Genomic DNA, 25,799 nt, shown 5'->3' on the forward strand with positions numbered 1-25,799 from the left:
TCACCTAGTGAAGAAATAGTGGAGGGGGGCATTAGAAGATGAAAATTTGCTTTCATTTCTCTTCTTGTTGCCTTTTACCTAATAAATATGCATATAGATTTGGAGGGTTTTAAAGCTAGTGGAAACATTAAACATTATTTAGTCTTGCTCTTGGGGTGATTTCCAGACTGAGTGAAGGGACTTTCCGGAGTTTTCCCAGCTCCATCTGATGGCTAATATAAATGACTGATGGCTAATGTATGACCTAGGAATCTGAATTTTTAATAAGTTCTTTAGGTGATTTTTTTTTAACCAATTTGGTCTGCAGTGGAGAATTATAATAGAGAAGGACCAATACTCTGATTTCGCATATAAGTAACAAAAGCTAGGAGGAGTAAATGACTTATGAGAAACTACTCCTGTTGAATGAAAGTAGTAAGGTGAAGCCTCATCTTTTCTCATAACTGCATACTTGCTGTAACTTTAAGCATTTAATGGTGCAAGGCAGTGTGCATGATACATATAATTAAGTGTAGTCTTTGTTCATTTTAAGGCGACCAGACATCATCTTCAGATGAATTGCATGTGTTTGGTTCCTTTTTTTCCTTTTAGTTACCTGTTTTAGAATATTTCTGAGTAGTAATTGTGGCACTTCTATGCCGCCTCAAATTTTATCAATAGTTAATCTTCACTCTGAGAGAATCTTCTTTTTTTTTAAGGGAGCTTTAGGCCAAATAGAATTTCCTGCCCTAGCAACTATCTTTAGGTTCTAACCTTCAAGTTAGATGTTTTCTCTATATATCTATGACTGCGTGAAAAGACTATTAAAGAACTTTTTCTACCAGCAGTAATTTGGTGATAAGTTTTAGAGTACTGTATAATGTTCACGTATCTCTTTGAAGGCAGGCTCGTATTAAAGGGGTTGATCGTTCACATGAGTTCAGCTGAAGAATATTTACAAAACTGTTCCCTGCTTGACCCCCGAAGTAACTTTAGTTAGAAATCATAGTTAAAAACAAAACTATATAAACCTAATTACTTTGAGCTATGTTATTATGTGAGTTACACAGGTTAGTAATGAAACTTTATAACTTTATCATCATTTTCTGTTTGGAGTGATGGTGACTGAACATGGCTTCTTGCATGCAAGCACTTTACTGCTGAACTACATCCCCAGCCTTCTTACTCTATTTTGAATATGATAGCCATATGTGTAGTTTTGTTGTTTGTTTTTGGCTTTTATCAAAACTATTTGGTGTCCTTTGAGCTTTCTGGATCTGTGGTTTGACATCTAACATTAATTTGGGGGAAATTTCATATTGCTTCTCTTCTGTCTTTTTCTAGTGTTTCTGTTTTGCAGTTTACACTTTTTGTAATTGTCCTTTGTGGATATTGTGTTTTGATTTTTAGTCTTCTTTTTCCTCTTTGCTTTTCAGTTTCAGAAGTTCATATTGTTACATTTTTCAAATTCAGAGATTCTTAGTCTATTTATGAGGCACTCTGCTACTAGTAATTTTGATTGTATTTCTTTTAAAATTCTCTCCTAGAATCTTTATCTTGCTGCTTACCTTATCCGTCTCTTCTTGAATGCTGTCTCCTTTTCCCATGAAAGCCTTAGGGAAGTTGGAATTTTTTTAATTCCTAGTAAGACAAGTACAGCATTCCTGTCATATCTGACTCTAGTTCAGATGTTTACCTGGTCTCTCCAGACTTATTTTTCACTGTGCCTTACAGTTGTCTGCTGAACAGTGGACTTGTTTTATTGAGTAGGTGAAGAACTGCAACAAAAAGGACTTAAATGATGTGCTGGCAAGGTCTGTGTGTCTGGGGGAAGCATCCTGAAGTCTACAGTGAGGCCTGTCTTCGGCGAGCGTAGATGCTGTGGATTGTGAACTTCACCAGCGCTTCTCAGTTTCTGCCCCCCCGCTGGTGGCACAGTGCTGCCTGTGAGACTGACTTTGGCTCCTCTCCCCACCTGCACCAGCCGGTGGAAGACTAGAGGCAGCTGGAGTTACAGCTTTCCTTTCCCCAGCTCAGGTAGACTCTGATAAAACACCAGCAGGCTCTGGGGACATAATATCCATTGAGTATAGGCTTTAAAAACAGAGTACTTTTGAACGTGTTTCAGAATGTGTACCTTTTCTTTCCTCCAAAAGCACGAGGGGATTTCCCCCCCCAGTGGTCACTGTGAGGACCTGGTCAAGCTCCTGAAGGTGAAACAAGTGTGAGGGCCCCCAGTGACTGGGGTGCCTGGAGTTTTTCTCTCAGCTGTGGCCATACTCTGCCTCCAGTAATTCATCAATTACAGTTTTGGCTTTCCACACCTTCTGTTCCTCATTTGTTCATATGGAGTTAGTGTTCTATTCCAGTAAGTTGTGATTCTCGGCACTTGCCTCTCTGTCCAACTTTGAGGGCTGTGACCTTTTCTAGCATCCAAGAGCTGTTAATTTTTGTTTGTTCAACTTTTCACATGTTGTTGAGACTACTTCTAAGTCTTCTTATGCCTTGTGCCAGTCGCATTTTTCGAGTACAGTCTCATTACTTCGTAGAAAGTTCTTCAATTTGGTTCTGCTTATTTCTTCATGACATAATTCAGGTTAAATGTAGGGGTCTTTTGTTTTACTTTTTAATTGTAGTTAAAAAGTACATAACAGATTTATTTTCAACAATTTTAAATACTTATTACTGGATTAACTCTATAGACATTGTTATACAACAGATCTCTAGAACTTTTCCATCTTGTAAAATCCAAACCATATATATTGAACAAGTGGTTGTTACCCCTTCCCTCAGGACGTGACAGCCACCATTCCAGTTTCTGTTCCATGAGTTTGATTACTTTAGATACCTCATAGATGGAATCCATGCAATATTTGTGCTTTGTGGCTGGCTAATTTCACTTAAAATAATATCCTCAAGATTGATGCATGCTGTAGCATATAAACAGATGTTCCCTTTTTTAAAGCAAAGTAATATTTGGTTGCATTATATACCACATTTTCTTTATTCATGGGTCTGTAGACGTTTGTTCTACCTCTGGACTATTTGTGCACATATCTCTTGAAGATTCTGTTTGACCAGGTCCTCACAGTGAACACTGGAGGGGAAAAAAAAATCCCTTTGTGCTTCTAGAGGAGAGAAAAGGTATACATTTTGAGACATGTTCAAAAGCATTCTGTTGTTAAGATAGATAGATAGATAGGTATTTAAGATATTCTGTTGTTAAGATAGATATTTAAGATGCATAATTTTTAAAATATATATAGATATCATATATATATATAAGAGGGGGAGAGACAGAGAGAGATCGATCCCCAGAGTGGGACTGTATAATTGTTCTATTTTTAATTTTTTGTTTGTTTTGGAAATGGACCATCCTAATGTATGTGGGAGCTGATATCTCATTGTGGTTTTGATTTGCATTTCCCTGATGCTTATTGATACTGAGCACCTTTTGGTGTACTTTTTGGCCATTTACCTATTTATTTTGTTTTTTTGAGATAGGTTCTTGCTATGTAGTTCAGGCTGGCCTTGAACTCATGGTGGTCTTCCTGCCTCAGCCTCCCAAGTGTTGAGATCAGATGGGCGCCACCATGCCTGGCTTTTGGGCCATTGTATCTTCTTTAAGGAATGTATCTTCTTTAAGGAATACCTATTCAGGTCCTTTATCCATTTGTACAGTGGGGTTTTTTTGCTCTTGAATTATAGTTCTTTATATATGTAGGCTGTAAACCTTTTATCGTGTACGTATATGCTTCGCAGATTTTCCTCTTTTTTTCATTATTGTTCCTTTGTTGTACAAAGTTTTACAGTTTCTTACAGTGCCTTTTGTCTATTTTTGCTTTTGCTATCTTTGTTTTTAGTGTCATAGTTAAGAAATTTTTGTCAATCCAGTCTTGAAGCTTTCTTCCTGTGGGTTTTTTTCCTAGGAGTTTTATAGTTTCAGGTCTGACATGTAGGTCTTTAATTCATCTTGAATTAATTTCGTATATATTATAAAGTAAAAGTGCACCTTCATTCTTTTGCCGTGTGACTATTCAGTTTTACAAAATTATTTACTGAAGAAACATTTTCCTGCTGTAGAAACTAGCGACCTTTGCCAGCAAGGGCAATTTTTCGGCTATTCTGTTGCCATTGATCGATCTGTATGTCTTTATGCAAATGCCATACTATTTTGATTACTGTCACTTTGTAATAATGTTTTACAGTTTAAAATGTATGCTTTTAATAAGATGTTTCATATCCTTGGCTGAACTTGTTTTTAAAAAGAACTGATAGTAAAATCTTTACTGAAGAGTCTGTTCAATAAAGGGAATTATTAATTTCTCTCCAAATTCTGTTTTATAAGCTGGGTTTTTCACATCTAGTGAGATTACTGTTTCAGATGTTTCTGGTATCTTCTATGCACTGAGTTTATATCCTTGTGTAGTCGGTATTTTGCTAGCAGTAAAACAACTGATCTATTGGGAAATTGTGGTTTCAAGTTCCTGAACATTTAGTAGTCTATAGAGATGTATTATCTTTCTGTGACATTTGTTATTTCATACTATCATGTACTCTTAATATAATTTTTATTCTTGTACATATATGACTATTTTAATATTAGTTTGTAGTGGTTAAGCCAGAATATTGCCTGAACCCCAGGTATCTTAAGACTGTTTTCCTCTAATTCTGTGAGTGAACAAGAATGATAGTAGGCTTGAACAGAAAATGGGGAAAAGTGTCAGATGATTAATAGGGATCACTGACCTAGAATATTCTTCTAATCACAAAATTGATTTCAGATTCACAAAATTATATTTATTAAAAATAATGTAGTCAATTGATTCCACATAAAAACAACCAGTGGTACAGTTAGTTCATACCCAGTACTTACATAAAAACAAATGTTATCCCTGTCCAGCCTCCACTGCAGCTACTCCTATTAATAACTACTTTATTCATGTATTCTTAGGATTTCCTTACATAAATTCAAGTATGTAAGAATTTATATTTTTGTATTTACCATTATATATAGTCCAGAATTACCTCATACTAGCATGTACAGTGTATGCTTCTTTTTTTCCTGCATAATAGGACATCGTTTGTGTATTGTCCAATTTCCTATAAAAGTAAATGCGCTTGTGTTGTTACATACAACACTTCAGGAATAACGATGAACATATAGAATTTTGTAAATAGATGATTATATGTGTTCATTACAGAAGTTGCCAAGTAGTACTCTGTAGGAGTTACACTACTTTATAGTTATACTAGCAATATATGAAAATGTTTGTTTCCCAATACTGTCATACTTAAAAAATTGCTTTTGGTTGGGATGAGGGGGTTAACTGGGAATTGAGCTCAGGATCTTCACACTCAGTTACATCTCTAGCCCTTTTATAATTTTTATTTTCAGATAGGGCTTCACCAAGCGAATAAATTACGCAGGCTGGCCTCAAACTTGGGATCCTCCTGCCTCAGTCTCCCAAAGTGCTGGGATTATAGGCATATGCCACCATGTCCATTTAGCAGTTAGCTTTTAATTTTTGGAATTTTCCCAGTCTGGTAGAAATAATAAGTCTGTGGGGGGGGTGTGCGTATGTTTTATTTTGTTTGTTTGTTTGTATATGTGCAGCACAAGGGAGCACAATATACTTTTAAATAAGCTTTTTTATTTTGGAAAAATTGTAGATTTATAGAGTTATAGTAACAGGCCCTGTATACCTGTTATACATCTTACTTGTGCCTAATGTGAAGTTAGTTAGTTAACTAATCAAAAAGAAGTAGAAAATCTTGACTATTTTGTAGACCTGGAGCTTCTTAAAAATCAAAATAGTCAGTAGAACAAGTTAGATCACTGTGACATGGTAGCAAATGACTGAATAAATTTTCTTCAGTTCATTTTATCTGTAAATGGTGGAGGTAAGGGCTGTGAATATTATCTCTGACTAGGTCTTACAACTGTAGGAAATTTGGACAATGAAAGTGAAAGAGTCTGGGATACCATTTTTCAGAATCTCCAAATTAAAGTTGGAAAGTAAATCAGAACCTTGGAGAGCTCCAAATAGATTCTAAGGCAGTGCTTTGTTTGCTTCTCAATTTTGAGATGCCCTCACTAGCTTTTCAGCAGCTGTCCTTGTAAATTATTTGAAGCCTGAAGACCTTAAAGATTTACAAAGTCTTAGAGTCTTAAAATTAAATGTATTTCACATTAGGCACAAGTAAGATGTATAATGTTTTAAAAATAGAGAAGACTGGAGCAGTGATTCTCAAAGCATGATCTCCTGCCACTTGGGAAGTTGTTAGAAATGCAAAATGTTCCACACGAGGTATACTAAAGAGATATGAGGGGAAACCTCCAAGTCTTTTTGCAGCTTTTATAAGAATAAGTGTATGGAATCTTAAGAAAACATTGTTTTACTCAAACTACTGTCTGATTCATGGATCTACCTACTTAGTGTCCACTTTAGTGTATACTGCATTGCATTTAACTGACATTTAGAAATGCAGCAGCATTTATTGATGTTAGGCTTGTAAACCTATTCTCTTTTTCTAAAATGTGCATACAATCTTGGATACATGGTTCTGAATATTTGTGTTACTTTGGAGGTGGATTTGGATCATATAGCCTCCTATCCAGTATCATTTTGGTAATTCATATTTTGTAGTTAGGTGTATGTCTGCTGCTCTCTTGACTTTGCTCCTAGTGCTCTGAAATGCCTTGCACTCACTTCCTCTATGCTTTATGGTGTTGCTGTCCAGCCTGATTTTGAGAACAGCCTGCTATTCATGCTGTGCTTGAGGTACAGTCTGACTGTCACTGGACTCAAAGTGTAGTAAACATAGTTTTGAAAAGTCATATAAGAGAAAAATACTATTATAATACTCAAAGAAGAGCCTTAAAAACAAGATATGTGGTGTGACCAAAGAATATGATGAATGTTTAAATTTTAAAAGATTTATTACAGTAGAAAGTACATTGCCATTTTCCTCTTCAGACTTTGGCCCCTTCAAATACACTTAATCTCATCATTCTTGCTACTTTCTGAAGCGGTTCTGGAATTCCTCTTTCATGACTGTTAATTACACTGTGTGTCTGCCTCGATCTCCTGAATCAATTCTAAGTGATTACGTTGCATGCTTATTTTGAGTTTGGGGAAGAGACAGAAGTCTCATGGTGCCAGATCCAGTGATAGAGGTGAGGACACATCACAGTGTTCTTACAAGCCTCCTTTTTCATTGGGTGGTACTCAGCAACAGATCTTACTATATTTTTGCTCGTCCCTCATAAAGAGACTCATGAGGGGCTGGGGGTTTAGCTCAGCGGCACAGCGCCTGACCCGCAAATGCAAGGTCGTGAGTTCGATCCCCGGTACCGGAAAAAAACTAAAAAAAAGAAATCAAGAGATTCATGAAAGAGGACTTCTACAATTGCTTCAAAAAGGGATAAGAGGGGCTGGGAATGTGGCTCAGTGGTAAGAGTTCTTGCCTTGCATGTATAAGGCCCTGGGTTTGATCCACGGCACAACCAACAAAAACTGATGGGAATGATGGGATGTATCCAAAGCAAGGGTATCTTGAGGGGGATTAATGCCAATGTATCTTTTTGTGTAATATTTGTTAATTTAAGCATTCACTGTGTATTTTGATCATCTCTCATCTTCATGCTTCTAGCCAGGGATATAGCTCAGTGGCATAAGTGCCTGCCTGGCAAGCACAAGTTCCTGAGTTTGATTCCTAATACCCCCTCCCCCCCCCCAAAAAAAGACTTTATATTCATGGTTCGTCTTGTTTTATTGCCTGCAGAGAAATTAGGTATTTTCAATTAATTTCCAGAATTAAAATTTAGGAAATTCAAACACATGTTAATGTAGGGACTTTATTATAGAAATAAATGTTGCTCTTTAAAAAAAACTACTATTGACAGTTCATAAGTAAATGGTAAAATTTTTATTTCTACTTGAAATAACTTTAAGTAAGAAAGTATATGAAAGCTGTTTGCTTTTTAGTTTAATTTTTAATATTTTTAAACATATATTTTAGGCCTGATATATAAGATAGACAAATTTTTAGTCCAACTTAATAATTCTGTATTAATTTTTATTGTCTTTGGTTACTAAATGTAATTTGTAAATTTAAACTTGTAAGTCCAGAGTTAAAACAGTCATTTGATTTGTTGATGTCAGTGTTCCCTTTGACAGCACCCAGATTTCTTCGTTATTGCTGCTAGAATTAGAAAGATTTTATTTAAATAACTTCATTGTAATATAGTAGGTGAAGTACTGAGCTTTGAGTATTATAATAGTATTTTTCTCTTATATGACTTTTCAAAACTATGTTTACTACACTTTGCGTCCAGTGACAGTCAGACTGTACCTCAAGCACAGCATGAATAGCAGGCTGTTCTCAAAATCAGGCTGGACAGCAACACCATAAAGCATAGAGGAAGTGAGTGCAAGGCATTTCAGAGCACCAGGAGCAAAGTCAAGAGAGCAGCAGACATACACCTAACTACAAGATATGAATTACCAAAATGATACTGGATAGGAGGCTATATGATCCAAATCCACCTGCAGTGGGTCCCTGAAACCTGTGCTCAACTCACAAAGACTCTTGACCTATCCATTTTCTGACCTGTAATATAAGCTATTTCGACCTCTAAATTTGTCCATTTTCTGACCTCTAAATATAAGCTATTTCCACCTCTAATTTTTGGCTTTGATTATTTGTATAAAAATGTCTTGGTTTTCACCTTAACTTTTATTTTGTTTACTTGTTTGTTTTGGCAGTCCTGGGGATTGATCCCAGGGCCCTTACACTGAGATGCATCCCCAGCCTTTTTTGTTATTGAAACCAGGTCTCACTAAGTCACTAAATTGCCAAAACTGTGCCGGAATTTAGGATTCTCCTGATTTAGCCTCCCAGAGTGCTGAGATTACAGTCTTGTGCACCACTCCCAGGTTTTGTTTTGTTTTTCAGTAAGACTCGAAGAATAGCAGTATAGCAAAACTGTACTGTGATCTCTAGCTGAGCCTGAGGATTAAATCACCGTAAAATAAATTAACAGGGCAAAACCACAGATTTTTACATCTGCATGTGGAATCCTTGGGAAAATGAGGACCCCAAAGTGGATGCTCCTAGGTGCTGATACACTAGGTTTATGAGAGAATAGCAGTTTTGGAAAATAATGAAAATACATAGTTAAAATAAATTAAAATAAAGGAGGACAAGTGTTATTTCAACAATTCTGTTTATATTGATTTTTCTTAGTCTATCTCTGGTTATAAGAATGTTTCTTCCTTTCTGGTGTGGGGAGGGCACCTTCCCTTGTGATTTCATGTCCTGCTTTCAGGAGGAAAAAAAAGAGAGGTCGTAGTGCCCTTCTTGTTCCTGCTGTTTACCAGGTGGCTTTCCTTAGCTCAAAATGTTATTTATGCCAAAGTGGCATATTTTGGGATGACATATTATGTCACCCTTCTGTACACTGGAAAGTGAAAAAGGTGTGTGAGGGGGAGAAATTTGAAAAGTGAGAACTAATTAAATTTTATTTTATGACACTGAAATTACTTTATTAAATATTACATGAGCTACCATATTTAATTACATAATATTTCTCCACACCTGGAGTTTTCCCACCAAAACAACAAGAGGAAATTACATGATTAATTGAACATCTGGGTTCTGGTCTGTTACTACCCATAGGAGCTATTAATTTTTAAAATTCTTAAATCTTCTTCCATCTCCCACTTACTAGAGAAGAGTAACTACTATGTCGTTTGGGCAGAGATAATTGGAGGCTGTATCTCCCAGTGTATCTTCGTTTATTCTACTTTTTCTCTTGACAGGTTACAAATTATGAAATGTTTAAGGAAGCATTTACTCAGGGCATCTCTTTCTTTTAACTGCTAGTAGTAGCTCATGCACTGTAGACCTTCCATAACTTTCTTTAGAGAAAAGTCAGCTCATAAGGAAAGGGTTCTGAAAGCATAGTAGAAAATACTATCTCCATTCTTCCTGTCTTTTGTGTCTATGACCTCTTTTTTTTTTTTTTTTTTTAACTCCTGCTCAGAAGACCAACGTTAGGTAAAATGTATTCCCTAGTAAGAGCCAAGAGTCATTTTTGTTACTAAATTTTTAAAAATCGGATTGTTACTCTTTTATTTGTATTACTTTGCCCAATTGTTAAGAGATGTGACAGAAAAATGTACAATTGCCCCCTCTGTATTTCAAGGATTTTACATCTGTGGGTTTAATCAATCTGGATTGAAAATATTCGAGGAAAAATTGCATCTGTACTGAACATGTACAAACTTTTATTATTTTTTCTTGCAGTATAATATAATGACATGTAGCATTTACATTGTTAGGTGTTACAGTAATCTAAAGATGTGTGAAAGTATCCGAGAAGATGTGAGTAGGTTATATGTGAATACCGCACCATCATACGTAATGGAAATTAAGCATCCACAGATTTTCATGTTCTGTAGCAGGGAAAGAGGGGGTTCTGGGACCAAGTCTCCACGCATACCAAGGTACAATTATATGTATGGGAGATTTCGACTCAGAAACCACTGTCAAACAGTAAATCTCTGTGTCCTCTTAGTGGAAATATTCAAGCTGGGTTTGTGTGTTTTATAATTGTAGTATAATTTGGAAGAGTTTTTATCATTTTGGTTCTTTGGTTTTTATTTTTACAACTTTTTATGTGAACTAGTATGAATTGAAGAATATGAAGAATTATTGCCAACTTGTTTCCAATAAAGGTTGCTCCTTGGACGGGAAGTTCTCAGTAGCTCATGACATCCAGTAGTGGTACAAGTCCCTGGCAGAAAACTCAGTCTCTGAAATATACACCCAAAGTAATCTCTTTACTGTAAGAAAGCAGAAAGAAGGTGAAATTCTAAATCAAAGGATAGGCAAAACCTAAACTGCATATGGTCAAGTAAAGAATGCAATGTAGCATTCCTGTTGGAAGATGAATAGATTATGTTCTAAGCCCAGAATGTATGAGTGTTAGAGAATTATCTGTGGACACAAAGTTCATTTCCTGTTCTGGTGCATTTATAAGTAAAAGTTCATACTAACATCCTCAGCATGCGAGCCTATAAGGCCTCCAGGACAGGGGCTCGTCTCTTCATTTATTGCATCTCTAGTTCTCTATCTGATCCATTAAATAAACACTTAATAAATTGAACTAGCACAAAACCGAGCACTTAACATCTTTTGCAAATATCTCTTGACTCACTGTAAACTGTTTCTTTGTTAAATGTCAGAAATAGGTATCGTTTGTATGCAGTACCAAAATTTCTATATTTTTTGCAGCATAACAAGAAATGATGAAATAAAATCCTTAGGTACTTCTGGAGATGGATGGTGGTGATGACTTTTCTGTGAACTGTATGTCAAGATCTCAAGTTTCCCTTTGTATAGAAGGATTCCAACTGGGAATATAGCTCAGTGGCACAGTGTCTGCCTGGCAAGTGCAAGGTCGTGAATTCAAGTCCCGGTGTCAAAAAAAAAAGTATTACAGCTACAGTAAATGAAGAAAGAATGACAGGATATCACTATTTTTCAGTAGAGATTAGTTTCTTAGTATCCTCCAAAGATGACTATGAAAATGTTTTATTTTAGAGTAATTATGGATTATAGATTTATACATATTTTATTGTTTCAATTAATTCAGTTTATTGTCTTCATTAATACTCTACTTCACCTGTTTTGTTACTTTTCTCTTTGCTGGGACAAAATACCTGACACCCAAAATTAAGGAAGGAAAGGTTTATTTAACTCCCAGTTTGTGGAGGTCTCAGTCCATACTCAGCTGGCTCCAAGGCACAGTGGCACATGACAGAGGGCAGTAGTTTGTGGCTGAGGAAAAACAGCAGAAACAATAAGAACAAAAAGAGAGGAGTGTGATCAAACCTCTTTCCCTCCCTCATATTGTATGTAGGCTGCCCTGGGTGTAGCACTAAAACCATGATCCCAGCATTGGACCATGAATCAATCACAAACTAGAAGCCTACCCCATGAGTGCATGAGGCTTTGCGGGGGGGTGGGGGGTGGAGGGGATCTAGACACAAACCATAGCAGTCCTCCCCTGGCCCCCCAAAGATTAATGTACATCCTTTTATGCAAGAGGCATTTTAGTCCATCTCTAAGAGTTACCAGAGTCCTAACAGTTTCAGCATTGCTGAGAAGTCCGAATGCCAAGTCTCCAAGATGTAAGGCAAACTCTTAGCTGTGAGCCCTTATGCACATGAAAAGTTAAACACTTCCAGCACTCAGTGACACCACATAAATGTTACCATTCGGTACAAATAGGGGTACAAAGGAATGGGACCAAAGCAAGTCCAAAATCCAGCAGGGCAAAATTAAGTCCTGTAGTTTATGTGGAACATCCAAAGCAATCTGTAGCAAGTTGTGAGCTCCAAAGGGCTTTCCTGGCTCCACCCCTATGGCACATCTGGTGATTGTAGCTCCCACGGCTTCTCTCTTGGGCCTACTTTGCACTCTCCCATGCAGCTTTCCTTGGATGATTCACCTTTCTGGCTTTTCCAATTTCTGGGGTTTCCTCTGTACCTTTGGTTTCACATTCACATCTTCACACATTGCCCTCTCATGGGCAACTGCCTGGGCTCCTAGGCCTTATGAAATCTTGGAGGAAGGCTTCTTAACCCAACAATTTGTATTCTGCATGCACCTAAAACCAGCACCATGTGAATGCTGCCAAGGTCTGCTTCCACCTGGAACAGTAGCCAAGCTTCCCTCTCCTTTGGCTGTAGGAGTTGCACGCCTGGATTGCTGGGCACTCTTAAGTCTAATTCTGAGGAATTCCCTAGCTTGCTGCCCTTTGGGAACCTGGTGCAGCTGCCACCTCCATTCTGAAACAGAGTGTGGCTGCTGCCATTCTGGAACGTGGTGCTCAGCAACTTGTTTCTCAAAGCAGTCTTTTACCTTTGCAGTTCTGTGTCTGCAAAGGATGGAGGCTTCTGCTTCTTGTGATGCTCTTGGGCCATCTTTTATGTTCTCCTATTCCTTCTCAGTAGTCGAGATCTCCTCAGCTCTGTCTTTGCAGTCCACAGATTTACTGGAGCTTCCCTTCTGGTCAAGTTCACAATATTTTAAATCATCCTGCTGGGCTCTTTGCTCTTGATTCTCAACATAAATCTGGCTAAAAACCCCTAACAGTAGCCGTGCCACTGCCCCAACATTTGACTGCCTTGAAATTTCTTCTGCCAGATTAATTAGTTTGTGGCCCTTAATCTTAGTGTCATGCAAAGTCTCTGGACTCTGCCAAATCATAACATTATTCGTCTGAAGTCCAGCCAGTGCTATCCTTCTTCCCAGCAGAAACTGCCTGAGCCTGGTCTGTTTACTTTCCTTTTATTTTATTTTTTTAATTTTATATTTGTTTATTTATTTAGTCAGTCTCCCCCCCCATACCAGTAATTGGTGTGTGTGTGTGTCGTCCCCTCCCCACCAGTAATTGAACTCAAGACCTTGCGCTTGCCAGGCAGGTGCTGTGCTGCTGAGCTAAATCCCTAGCCCCTTAGTCAGTCTTTTTGAGACAGGGTTTTGCTCTGCAGTTCATGCTGACCTCGAACTCACTTTGTAGCCCAGGCTGGCCTTGAACTTGAAGCAATCCTTCTGCCTCAGCCTCCCAAGTGCTGGGATTACAGGCATGAACCACTACACTTAGGTTGAGCCTGGTCTTTAGGCAGGATTTCTATCAGCCTTCTGCTTTTCTGAGCTCTGACCAGAGTCAGAGCTCCCATACAGATCAGCTGAAGGCATTCCAGCTCTACTCTTTCAGGTGACATCTCTGAACCTTTCCAAACTCTCCCCATAAGCTCTTCCCAAGGACTCTTGAACCACATGGTCAGGAACAGTCACAACAACGACCCCACTTCTCTGCTACCAAATTCTGTCTTGGTTACTTTTCTTTCGTTGCTGAGACAAAATACCTCATGCCCAGAATTAAGAAAGAAAAGGTTTATATAGCTCACAGTTTGTGGAGGTTCCAGTCCATACTCAGCTGGCTCCAAGGCAAAGTGGCACATGTCAGAGGGCAAGAGTTCATGGTGGCAGAAAAATAGCAAAAGGAGAAAGAGCAAAATGGAAGAATGAGGAGGAGCAAGCCTCTTTCCCTCCCTTATATTATTTTCAGGCTGCCTGCCCCAGGGTGGGTGTAGCACTCAGACCCATAATCCCAGCATTGGACCATGGATCAGTCATAAACTCTAGAAGCCTGCCCCATGACTGCACGAGGCTTTGTGGGGACATCTAGACACAAACCATAATACCACCTGTATTGGATCAGTAGGAAGCTATCAAATTAGCTCCCAAGTCTCTTTGTGATGACTGCCATCACAAAAAGATACACTAGGCTCACCATGTGTATTTCCTGTTCAGATCTGAAAACAGCTATTTCTGCTGGATGCTTTTGTTGTTTTAAGGAGGGGAATTTCACTTGGAGATTGAAAGCTTGGGATTAGAGGTGTTCATTGCTACTGCGTTGGCCATCATCTTTAAGGTTTTTAATAGACCTAATCTGGGAGATACACACTTAAAAATTTTTACAGATAAAATATATCCTGTGTTTGTATTACAATTTCTTACTCTTAATTCAAGAGTGCAAAATTGGGCTGCATGTATAGCTCAGTGGTAGAGTGCTTACCTAACATATGCTAGGTCCTGGGTTCAGTCTTTTTTGCACCACAGAAACAAAACAAGACTACAAAGTTTTAACCTTAAATACTTACAGCTTTCTTCCATTTATCTCACATATTAATTCTTGAGAACATATAGATAATCCCCATGTTATAACCCATGTGACACGTCAGAAAAATGCCCTCGCTCCCATCAGCAGTGTAATTGCTGAAAACAGTTTGAAGGTTTTTGTTTTCTTTTGTTGATTCCTTGGCTCCCTGCCCCTCCACCCCTCTCTCAGGGCTTAAACCCAGGGCCTCCCACATGCTAGTGCAGTGCTCCTACATTATGCTCCATCCCTAGCCTTTTTTTAAAATTTTGAGACAGATTCTTGGTAGGTTTGCCTAGGTTGGCCTTGAATTTGCTAAAGTCTCGTTTCAGCCTCCCTAGTAGCTGGGCTTATAAGTATGTGCTACTGTCACAGGTTGACATGGTTTAGTTTGGTTCCGATCAGTTTGATTTGGTTTGGTTTGGTTTTTTACTGTACCGGTGTTGAACCCAACCCATCATACATGGCTTGCAGAGGTTTATCATCAAGATAAATCCTCAGCCCCTAATTTTGAATTTTAGGGATATTTTCCAGTATTTTATTTTGTTTTGTCATAATGGTACAATATTTACATGGTTCTAAAAGTGCAGTCTCTCAAACAAGGTATATTCAAAGACATGTAGTTGCTGTGCCTTAAGCCCCTCCTTTTCTATCATTCTGTTCTTTCATCCTGTAGTTAACCCTTTCTTAGAATCTCATGGCTTGAGATACTAATTTATTCAATGATTGATAAGTAGATGAAAAGAAGTTTAAAAAGGGGTTGGAAATACATTGTACCCATGCATAAGGAAATCTGATGTATGACTAAAGAGGAATTACACATCAGTGAGGAAAAAGGACGGAAGTATTTGCAAAGTAGTGCTGGGACAGTTGGTTTTTCCATATGGGTTTTTCCATATATGGTATTTCCATATATAAAAGTAAACAGCAAAGTAACGTGTTTAGAAGAAAATATACAAGGCTGTCTTTATTATCTAAAGGTGAAAATAGAATTCTTAAGGCAAAGAGCAGAAATCATAGGCAAAGAGTGATAAAATTTTACATTTCTGCACAACAAAAGACATAACAAAACAGATTGGGAGAAGATATAAATGAATGCACTCCTTTTAGGCAATGGGGAGTAGAGGAAAAACTGCATGGGCTTCAGAATCCATCAGACTTACGTTCATTCTCAGTGACTTGGTGCAGACTAATTAAACCTTGTTCCGGTCTCAGTTTCAGCGTATTCCAAGTGAAGATACAAGTACCACACTTCTTACCTTATGTCAGATGTACGCAAGAAGTTGCATCAATAGCAAACATTATGAATAACTGTAATGCAGTGTAGTACTTGAGAGAAACAGCTGAATGCAGAGTTTAGTAAGGTTTTAAAACTGACTAGGAGTACATAGGACTATCAACAAATCAAAGAATAAGTTATGCCTTAGGACTTAGAACCTTAGAATACATTTTGAATGAAGCTTTAAGTACATTCATGGTTATGTTTTGCAAAGGGAGAACTGGTTGAAATAGGTGTGTTTAGTCATTCTGTGGACCACTCAGATAACTAATGTGAAAAATAAGGTAGAGTTATTTTAAGGATTTTTAATGCCTATGAACTGGAACTAGAATTTTTCGCCTTTTACTTTTTTTCTCTCTTTTTTACTGCTTCCCAGGTGAGGTCTCCCATGACCCATATTATAATAAATGACATCTTTTCATTTCTCTGCTCCTATCACTAAGTATCATATTGTCTGTAGTGTTTTTTTAAGGGTTTGCTTTTAAATATACATCTCTCTTCGTCAGAGCAAATAGATCCATCATTAGGCTTCATTAAAACAATACTTTTTTCTCTAAAAAGATGAGTCTTCCCACTCTGAGGCTACTGCCTTTAAGTCTTTTACTTTTTTATTTCTTTCTTTTTTTAATCCATGGTATTTGTACATGGTGAAATACTGCTCTGCCGTAAAGAAGAATATCCTTCAGTCACTTGTAGGAACATGGATACCCCTTGAGACCATAATGTTAAGTGAAATAAATCAGACACACAAGCTTAAGTATCACGGTTTCTCTTATATGAGAAACCTAAAATATAAATAAAGGGGAAAATAAAAGAGAGTTAGTAGGAAATAGGAAGACAGACAGATCTTTTGAAAATGGGAAGGGGACCAAGTAATGGAGACAGTGGGAAAGGAGGGAAGGAGAAGGGTATGAAAAGCGAATTAAGCTGTGTTATGTGAGCTGGCTGTGGTGGCACGCGCCTGTGATCCAGCACCGGGAGGCTGATTTATGAGGGTCACCTTGAGTTTGAGGTCAGCCTGGACTACATAAAGGAGTTCAAGGTCAGTCTGCATGACATAGCAATACTCTGTCTCCAAAAAAAACTCACAAACAATAGATGTGTTATGTACATGTACTAGCTCCCCACAAGAAATACAATCATTATGTACTGCAAACATGTAAAAATCAAAAATGGGGGGGGCCTCTAAAAAATGGTCTTACATTACTATCTTTTTAAACTTACCTTTTTGTTGTGCCGGGGATTGAACCCAGAACATCATGCCAGGCAAGTGCTCTCTGATTCCTCTTTATTTTGAGACAGGGTCTCACTACTTTGCACAAGCTGCCATTGAATATGCGATGCTCCTGCTTCAGCTTCCCAAATAGCTGGGATAACAGGCCTGTGCTACCACACCCAGCTCTTAAGCTGCTACTTTATAGTATCTCTTGATTTCCTTCCATTTTAAATGAGATTTTTGTTTTATTTCTCTCTTCTCAACATACTTTTCCCATGCTTTTTACTATGGATATTATTAAATTAGTATTCATTGTGTAAAAGATTGTCATTCGCCGATGTTAACAGTTGGGGTAGGCAGTTAATAGTGATTGTATTCCTTAAGTTGTATCTTCGAAGGTGATGGTTTTCTGTATCTGCTTCTTGTCTATGTGTATTTACTTAAATTAGTCCCAACTCTTAAGCAAAAGTGTGATTTTCATGTTTAAATAGTGGAGTAGTCTCCTTATTTTTTCCTCTGAACCTTTTTTCTTGGAGCTGTTCGTTTTGCTGCTCTGTTCTGGCCTAGTTACTCTTAGGCCAGTCATCCTGGTTGTCGGTCATCGCCGAGGGTATTTACTTGCTTCTCTCGTATTAGTTTACCACTTTTGGGTTCCATGCCTCCTTCCCTTGAGATATACTCGCTTCTAATGGAGCATACCTTCCTGCAGCTTCCTAAGGAAGTGTGTATAGAAAGTAGTTTTTGTAGCCTTGCATACGTAGTTCCTTTTATTCTAGCCTTACGTTAGACTGGAAACCATGCTCCTTCAGAATTTTGAACACTGTGCTTTGTCTTTCACCTCCCAGTGTCACTGTGGAGAGAGCTAATGTTCTCTATTTTCTCCTATTACAGTTTTACATTTTAATTTCTTGTTAGTTTTCCTGGTGTTTGTTTTACATAATACTCTTTTTCAAGATACAATTTTTTTGCATTGTCTTTATTTCCTCTGAGACCCTTCTTAATGTTTATTTTCTGTCTTTTCTGAAGTATCTGAATTATTTTACTATCCATTTATATTTTAATAAGCTCACTTATGTGATAATGTTTTTTTCAGAGACCAGTTTTCCCATAATGGAGTTCTTCGGTTTTGTTTTGGAGTATGTGGCAGTATTTTTGCTCTTATAGCAGCGTTGGGGGTGGGGGGTTGTAGAGCAGATGGGTGGCTGTGGTGAGGGATTTCATGATGCATCACAGACTTTCACTTACTGTCCTTTGCCTTGGAGCCTTATACTTGTCTCATTGTGCCTGCTGCCCCACAGTCCGAACAGCGGGTGTGCATTAATCTTCAGGGTGATCACATATGAGAGGAAAAGTAGTCGCTTAGCTCCACTGGAAAAGGGGAAGGTCTAGATATCTGTAAAGATCTTCAGCCAATCTCCCTGTTTTCAGAAGTATCCTACCTACCACCCTTTCAGAGAGTAGCTTGATTTCAGCTCTCTGGGTCTCAGATGAGAAAGGGAAGTTTCCTTATTGTCTATTCTCTCTGTCCCCTCCCCAAACCATTTGGTACTCTAGTGTTCTCTTCCCTGATTATCATGCCCTCTAAGATTCTGCAAATTCGACTGATAATTTTCCCTTCATTCCCACTGCGTTGGAGCATGTATGCCATTTTGGGGGCAGATTCTCTTGCTTTCTGTTTAATTTTAAGACAAGCCATGTGGTCATTTTGCCTTATTTAGCCAGAATTGACCTCTGTGTTCACAGTTTTGTTGATATCTGACCCAAGCGGACTTAAAGCTCTTTGAGGATGAGTTGCCCATTTGTGGTAGTTTCCTGTGGAATGGTAGCAAACATGGCTGAAGAGGGTCTAGGGCCAGACAGACACAGTAATTTACAGAGGTGGATTTACGCAGAGAGGTCTGAACCCATAGGGTTAAGTAAAGAAAGATCAGTGTGAATTTGGTTGTTAGTGTAAAGCCTTGAATTTAAAGTGCTTTTGAATGCCTTGTATGAAGTGTGTTAGTACTTGTACTACATGTGCTGTTGCATCCTAGTTGTGTAAATAACCAGAAAAAAGAAGATAGGTAAATATGCTGCAGGTGTTGAGAACAGCTTGTTTAAAGACCATGCGATGGAGATGAACTATAGAAACTAGAATATTTTAGAGACAGAAGTATAAAATATTAAGTACAACCTGCAAAGCTGGGGTTAGGAAGTCAAGAATTAATGTTCCTTTTTCAGCTTTGAAACTAATTAAGAAATAGACGTAATTTCAGCTTTATAACTAATAAAAGTGATACTAGAAGTTGGGTTATATCATGCACAAGTACAAATTCCGTATGATGAATGTGATTAATATGTATATCTAAATTGTGCCAATATAATAATAAAATTGTAAAAGTACAAACCTGAAAAAATAAATAAATGAATGTGTTTTAATGGACTTTCTAATATTTAACCTGAATTGGACAAACTCTTCCTCCTAGTAGTTCATTGACTTAAGATCTCCCCCTGTAGGGGCTGTCAGGTTCCTCTGCTCGCTACTGCAGTGGAGAGCTGACTAGAATTGGACTAGGATGCAGGCTAGGAAGGAGTCACAAGAGAACCCATACCCAGGTGCTGAGCTTATTTAGGCCTCCTCCCACATTCACCAATCAGGAGGAAAGATGACACCATGAAGGGGTAGCAAGAAACGCAAAACATTCTTACTGTATACTTTTCCCTTTTGAAGATTTGAGTGGAAAGATGAAGACTAAATATTTCCCTTTAATAATACAATATGTAATGGGAATAATGTAGTATTAGCTCATATTCATAAGAATGTTACTCACTAATGGACAATAACTGGCTCGTTATGTGCAGCATTAAATTGCATACTACCCATTTTGTACCGTGCTTGCTAAGTCCCTTTTAATCCGAGAACATTTTGCCATATTTTGGTTTTGGGAAATTTCCTTGTATTCTTTCTTCTAGACTGTATTTTCATTCCATTAGACGTGTGGGATATTTAGATATTTGCATCTCAGCTAATTTTAGATTTAGCTGTATATTCTCTTAAGTGATAACCAATCAACTTGTGAATGCGTTATATTCTAACAAGGTTATGCCCACTTCTTTATCTACACAGAAGCTGTTGTACTTTGTTAGTGTAGAGAACTTGCCCATCTGTTTTATTTTCCATTTCTTTCTCCTTCTCTTAGTAATAATCATGCACATCTTTAAATGCCCTCATGTTTTCTGTTGTTGCTTAGTTAACATCACCACAGGAATTCTTCTATGCAGACACATTTCTTATTAACCTTGTTCATATTGTGCAACATCAAGGCATTTTCTTCTCTGCTACCTTGCCTCTTTTCTCTTGGGTATTGGTTGGCAGGGGGGTTACTTGTTTGTTTGGTTGATGGCCTGTTGAACTAACCCACTACTTACAAGATTTGGCTTTTAGTGGGGTTTTCTGGGTTTCAAAAATGAAGTATCAATAAAGTTTACAGAGAATATTCTACTTGTAGTTGTAAAAAAATCTCTTACATTTAAGAAATACTATTTTTAATCATCGGCTTTTAGTACTTTTTTTTTTTCCTAAGTACTTGATGGAGGAATACGCATGTGACTGAAATAATTAACTGCTTTTTAAAAATTTTTTAAAAATGTAAAATTTTTAAAAATTTTTTTTCTGGTAAGGGAGATAATCAATATAACATGAGGTAAAAGGAGGACAAATGAAGTAACTGTACCTGGTTTGGAAGCAACAGAATACTTGTCTATAATGATTCTTGTATAATTTTTGAATAAAAAGAGAAATAATAGTGCTAGTACAAGTCTTTGCCCTGGTTCTGATTTAACACATTGACAGATCTCCTATCAATTCTCACTATTAATTTTTCTAAACTATTTCCCAGCTTTTCTTGTCCCTTCCCCTGCCTCACAAGCAGGGGCGCTGGCTTTTGTAAGAATAGAATAAGAAGATAGAGCAGATAGGAGGTGGAGGAACAAGAGGTGAGTAAGATTAGGTAGGTGTATAAAAGATGGTCATGCAAAATTTGTGTGTATAGCCTTGCCCTTGAACTTTTGAACATTTCTGTTTAACTTAGTAATTAGTATATTGGGTTAACTTCATTCAACACTCTGAAATCTTTCTCTAAATATATCTTCTAGTTGTATCAACTACCTGATTTTATTAATTATTTGTTGTTAGTCTGTGGGCTAAATGCAGATCATTGATCATTCATTATGTGCATTTACAAATACAACATCCTGGTGTGGAAGGAAAACTTAATTTTTAGTAATCTATACTATATAGTTTTTAGGATTCACATCATCTGTCACTAAGTTTGATATGGATTGGATTGATTTTTTTTTAAAAAAAAAAGCATACTCTTGAATTGTTGATAACGTATTAAGAGCAATATATGAAAGAAGAAGATGCATTTTGTGTTCAGGAGTATTTAAGTGAAGATGAAGAATAATCTCACTAGTTCACTAATAGCTATGACTTGGTTTACTTTATTATGTATTATATATTACATAATAAGTTAAGTGTAACTCAGTGGGAGGCTCATTGAGAGATAAAATGCTACTTACTAAACAGGGAGTTTGTCACAGGTTAGTATGTGTAAAGTACATTGGTCACTGCCTGACCTAAATGAGCTAGAGCTCAGATTTATGAGATGTAGTCACCTACTGATTATAAAGCCTGTAAGTGTTTAAGTCCAATACCATTTGTAGGAAGAGACTGATCGAACTAAAATCACATATACACTTCTGTTTTTCTCTTACTGTGTCATAAACTAGCTTTAAGAATGTCATGCTCAATCTGGGCGTACCAGGATATTTCAGGTGGTAACAGTGTAGGCTCTTCATTTATACTTGGTGTGCAAGAAGAGTTTAATTAGCCATCCTGTTGGTGGTTGGTATCTCTTTTGTTGCCTTGGGCTAAATTTTGTCGTATAGTATCAAACCATAATTTGTGACAGTTTAGTCCCCCCACATAGTTAAACAGTTAATATAGGTATATGCTCAAATTGTTGAACAATACAAAAGGAAACTAAGAGACATTTTTAATTCCCTCTACCATCATTGAGTCCCTGTTCCCACAGTGTCCTTAGCAAAAACTTGTAAATTTCTTCAGTATCCTTTCTCAAAAACACTCTCTGCGTTTATAAACATATGTGTACACCTTGTATGTATATATCTATACATATGCTTTTAAAAATACCTCATACTCACTATACGCACCATTTTTTCACTTCGTAAACATCAGTTTCATTCCATATCATTAGGTCACTGTCGCTGTTTCTCAGAGCTTTGGTCTGTATTCCATATATGTATAAGCTATCATTTACCTAATCCTATTTATATTGCTTTGCATTTTTTACTTCTTATAGTGTCACAGCTAATACTCTTCTATATATCTTCATTTTAGTGTAAGTTTATAGGAAAAATTCCTAGAACTAGAACTGCCAAGTCTGAGAGAATATATTTTTAATTGAACTACGTATCAATTTGTAATTGCCATCTTGTATTTCAAAATAGCTTATTACCAAATTTTAGGTTTTAGTCTATCTGGTGAATGAAAAGTGTTATGTCCCTACTTTATTTGCATCTGCATAATTTTGAGTGAAGATTCATTTTCATATTCAAAAGTTATTGATATTTATTTACTAAAAAGTCTTTGCCTGATTTTGTTGAATTACTAAGTTTTTTCCTACTAATTTATAAGGAATCTTTAAGAAAATTGGTCCTTCGTGTGTTGTAAATTCTTAATTTTTACATAGCCCAATCACTTTTAATTAGTTTTATGGTTTCTGAATTTGTACCTGTTCATGCAGCATTTTCCTCAGCAATTTCATCTAGTGTTTCTTTAGTGTATCTGTTCAGTTTTTTACTATAAGTCTTTGTTTAGAATGTCATTTATTGGTGCTAGGATTGGAATTTAGCTTGTCTAAATGCCATCTGTCTCTTGCCTTTTGCTTTGCTTTCATAATCTGTTTTACCTTTTGTCTTCAATGATTTAAAATACTGTTTTCATCGGACACTGTGTACTTCAGTTCATTTGTTTACCCTTAATTTTGTTCTATAGCTTCTCATTACACTACCAAACTATCATGTTTATCTTTTTTCATAATTGCTATTTTATTATTTGTCATATATCTGTGGTACTTACTTAAAAAGTAATTTCTTAGTTAATGTTTTTACTCCTTCATTACATTTTAAATCATAGGTAAAGCAATTTTTTTTCCATTGTGCAGTTAGTTTCGAAACTAGATATCTGCTCATGAACTCTTTGGTTAATGCATACTAATTGAGAAGTGGTCTGTGATGAAATGATGAAACACTATGTGACTAATTTCACCTCAGTTTGAAGAATTCTTTTTTTCTTTTCTAGCTTTTAATCTAGACAACGAACAACCAGATTATGATATGGATTCAGAAGATGAAACCTTATTAAATAGACTTAACAGAAAGATGGAAATTAAGCCTTTGCAGTTTGAAATTATGATTGACAGACTTGAAAAAGCCAGTTCTAATCAGGTACTGTACCTTCTAAAAATGTTTTGTATCTTACTGTTAACACAGTTAGCACCTTATTTTGCATTTTCTTCAGACTTGAATGTGTTACATTTTATTATCTCTCGAATTTCCGTATATCCCAGAATTTCTGTTTACAGTAGTCCTTTCACAGAATACTTAGGAATAATTTTCTTGAATAGGACCGTGAGCAGTGCTGTTCTGACTAGTGTGTGTACTGCCAAACTGAGCGCAGGACTGTGGTTTTGATGCTTCAGTAATAAACCAATTTACTTGCTTGGGTCTCTAAGGCAGTGATGAAATTGTGTTCAGTTTCTCAGTTTATATTAAGGTGTTCATTTTACATGGATTTTAGTTTTAATTAGGTGTTCTCCTGAGTTTTCAGTTAGAAAAAATTCACAGAATAATGGAGCATTTTCTTTAGTGAGATGTTAATGTGTGGTACGGGGAACTTAAAATGGTACTGTCTTTCTGGAAAGCAGTTAAGCAACAGATAGCAGGAACTTTAAAATGTTTATTAGATCCTTAAATTTAGTAATCCTATCTCTGAAAATCATTCTCAAGAAGAAGAGAGTTTAAGACTGTCTTGCATGTTCAAGGTCCTGGGTTTGATCCCCTCCCTACACCACAAAAGATTTTTCAGCTTGTTCAGAATAAATTACAAGTTGTGTATAGGATGGAATATAATGCAGCCATTCACAGTCGTGATTTTTGAAGGGTGACCAATAGGAGATTGTGCATTATAAAATATTAGAGTTCGAAGTATATATAGAATTGTTTATGTAGAAAGTTCTCGGGTTCTCAAAACGTTTATATTTATATAATGCCTAAGCAAAAGAGCAAGAGAAGTACAACAGAGGGCCAACAGTGGTTCTATTTTGGTGCTGGAATTATTGGTGATTTTTTTTTGTCCTATAATCTCTTTTCTGTTTTCCAAATTTAATATAATGATCATATGTTGATACAGTAATTCAACTCATAAAAGAAACTTTTTGAAAATAATTTTGTTGTACCTGTGTGGCATATTGATACACTGTCATTAATATACGGGTAACAAAGTTAGAAATAAAACATTTTACAGTAGACTTAAAATTTTCCACTAATTTACCTATAGAAGTTAATTTTCGTACTCCACAATTTAAGTTTTTAGATCCTTGAGATATTACTAACACAAGACACATGCCATCAGTAACCCTCGGAATACTCACCCATACTCATCGTTCTTGCCACTTTTTTTTTGTACTGGGAATTGAACTAGGACCTTGCACTTGCCAGGCAAGGGATGGTGCCACTGAGCTGTACCCCCAGCCCCTCGCCACTTTCTGAAGCAGCTGTGGAAGTCTTCTTTCATGAATGTCTTTATGAAATGCAATCAAAGCTACATGCTGCTGCCAAGTACCATGCAGAGGAAAGGCGGGCTTATAAGAACATCATGTGCTGTCCTCCTCCACTTTACTCTGTGCCAGTCACCACCCTGGCACCGCGTGACTTCTCTCTGTTCCTCAAAGTGACAATGACCGTGAGAGGCACATGCTTTGAATCAGTTCAGAACATCAAAGCAGTCACACAGTGCAACTAAAGACATTCACAGAAATGACTTCCATGCCTGTGTGGTGGCACATACCTGTAATCCCAGCACTCAGGAGTATGAGGCAGGAAGGTTGCTGTGAGTTCCAAGACCACCCCGGACATAGCAAGAGCCTGTCTCAAAAAAAATGACTTCCAGAACTGGTTTAGAAAGTACTAAAAACAATGAGATAAGTGTGTTTGAAGTGAGGGGCAAGTATTTTGAGGGGGATTAACAGCAGGGTGTTTTTACTATAATAAATTTTTTTTAATTTCACACATACACAGTATTTTTCTGTCATACCTCATAGCCTTTGAAGCTACCAAAATTTTGTTAATGTTTCCCATATCCCGTGTCTGCCTACTAAGTTCTTATGAAACATTTCTACCTTAGCAAGTATTGCAGCATTTCCAGCCCCCCACCTCATTTATTTTCTCTTAATTAGTGGTTTTAGCGTATCATCTTCCAGTCAGCTGTCCAACACTGCACTGTAATGATTGACTTCTTAAAA

At 37.0% G+C, this 25,799-nt stretch overlaps 1 protein-coding gene across 1 annotated transcript in view; it reads left to right on the plus strand.

The window, feature by feature from the left end:
* Positions 1 to 25,799, plus strand: part of Epc2 (enhancer of polycomb homolog 2 (Drosophila)) — a 71,212-nt gene that overhangs the window by 9,982 nt on the left and 35,431 nt on the right. Inside the window, exon 2 of the mRNA XM_005390801.2 lies at positions 23,579 to 23,724. Within this exon, the coding sequence (XP_005390858.1) occupies positions 23,579 to 23,724 (146 nt within the window). The remainder of the gene's footprint in view (positions 1 to 23,578; positions 23,725 to 25,799) is intronic.

The sequence above is a fragment of the Chinchilla lanigera genome, unplaced genomic scaffold (assembly GCF_000276665.1).
Source record: "Chinchilla lanigera isolate Chin_1 unplaced genomic scaffold, ChiLan1.0 scaffold00039, whole genome shotgun sequence".
In the NCBI taxonomy this organism is placed as follows: Eukaryota; Metazoa; Chordata; class Mammalia; order Rodentia; family Chinchillidae; genus Chinchilla; species Chinchilla lanigera.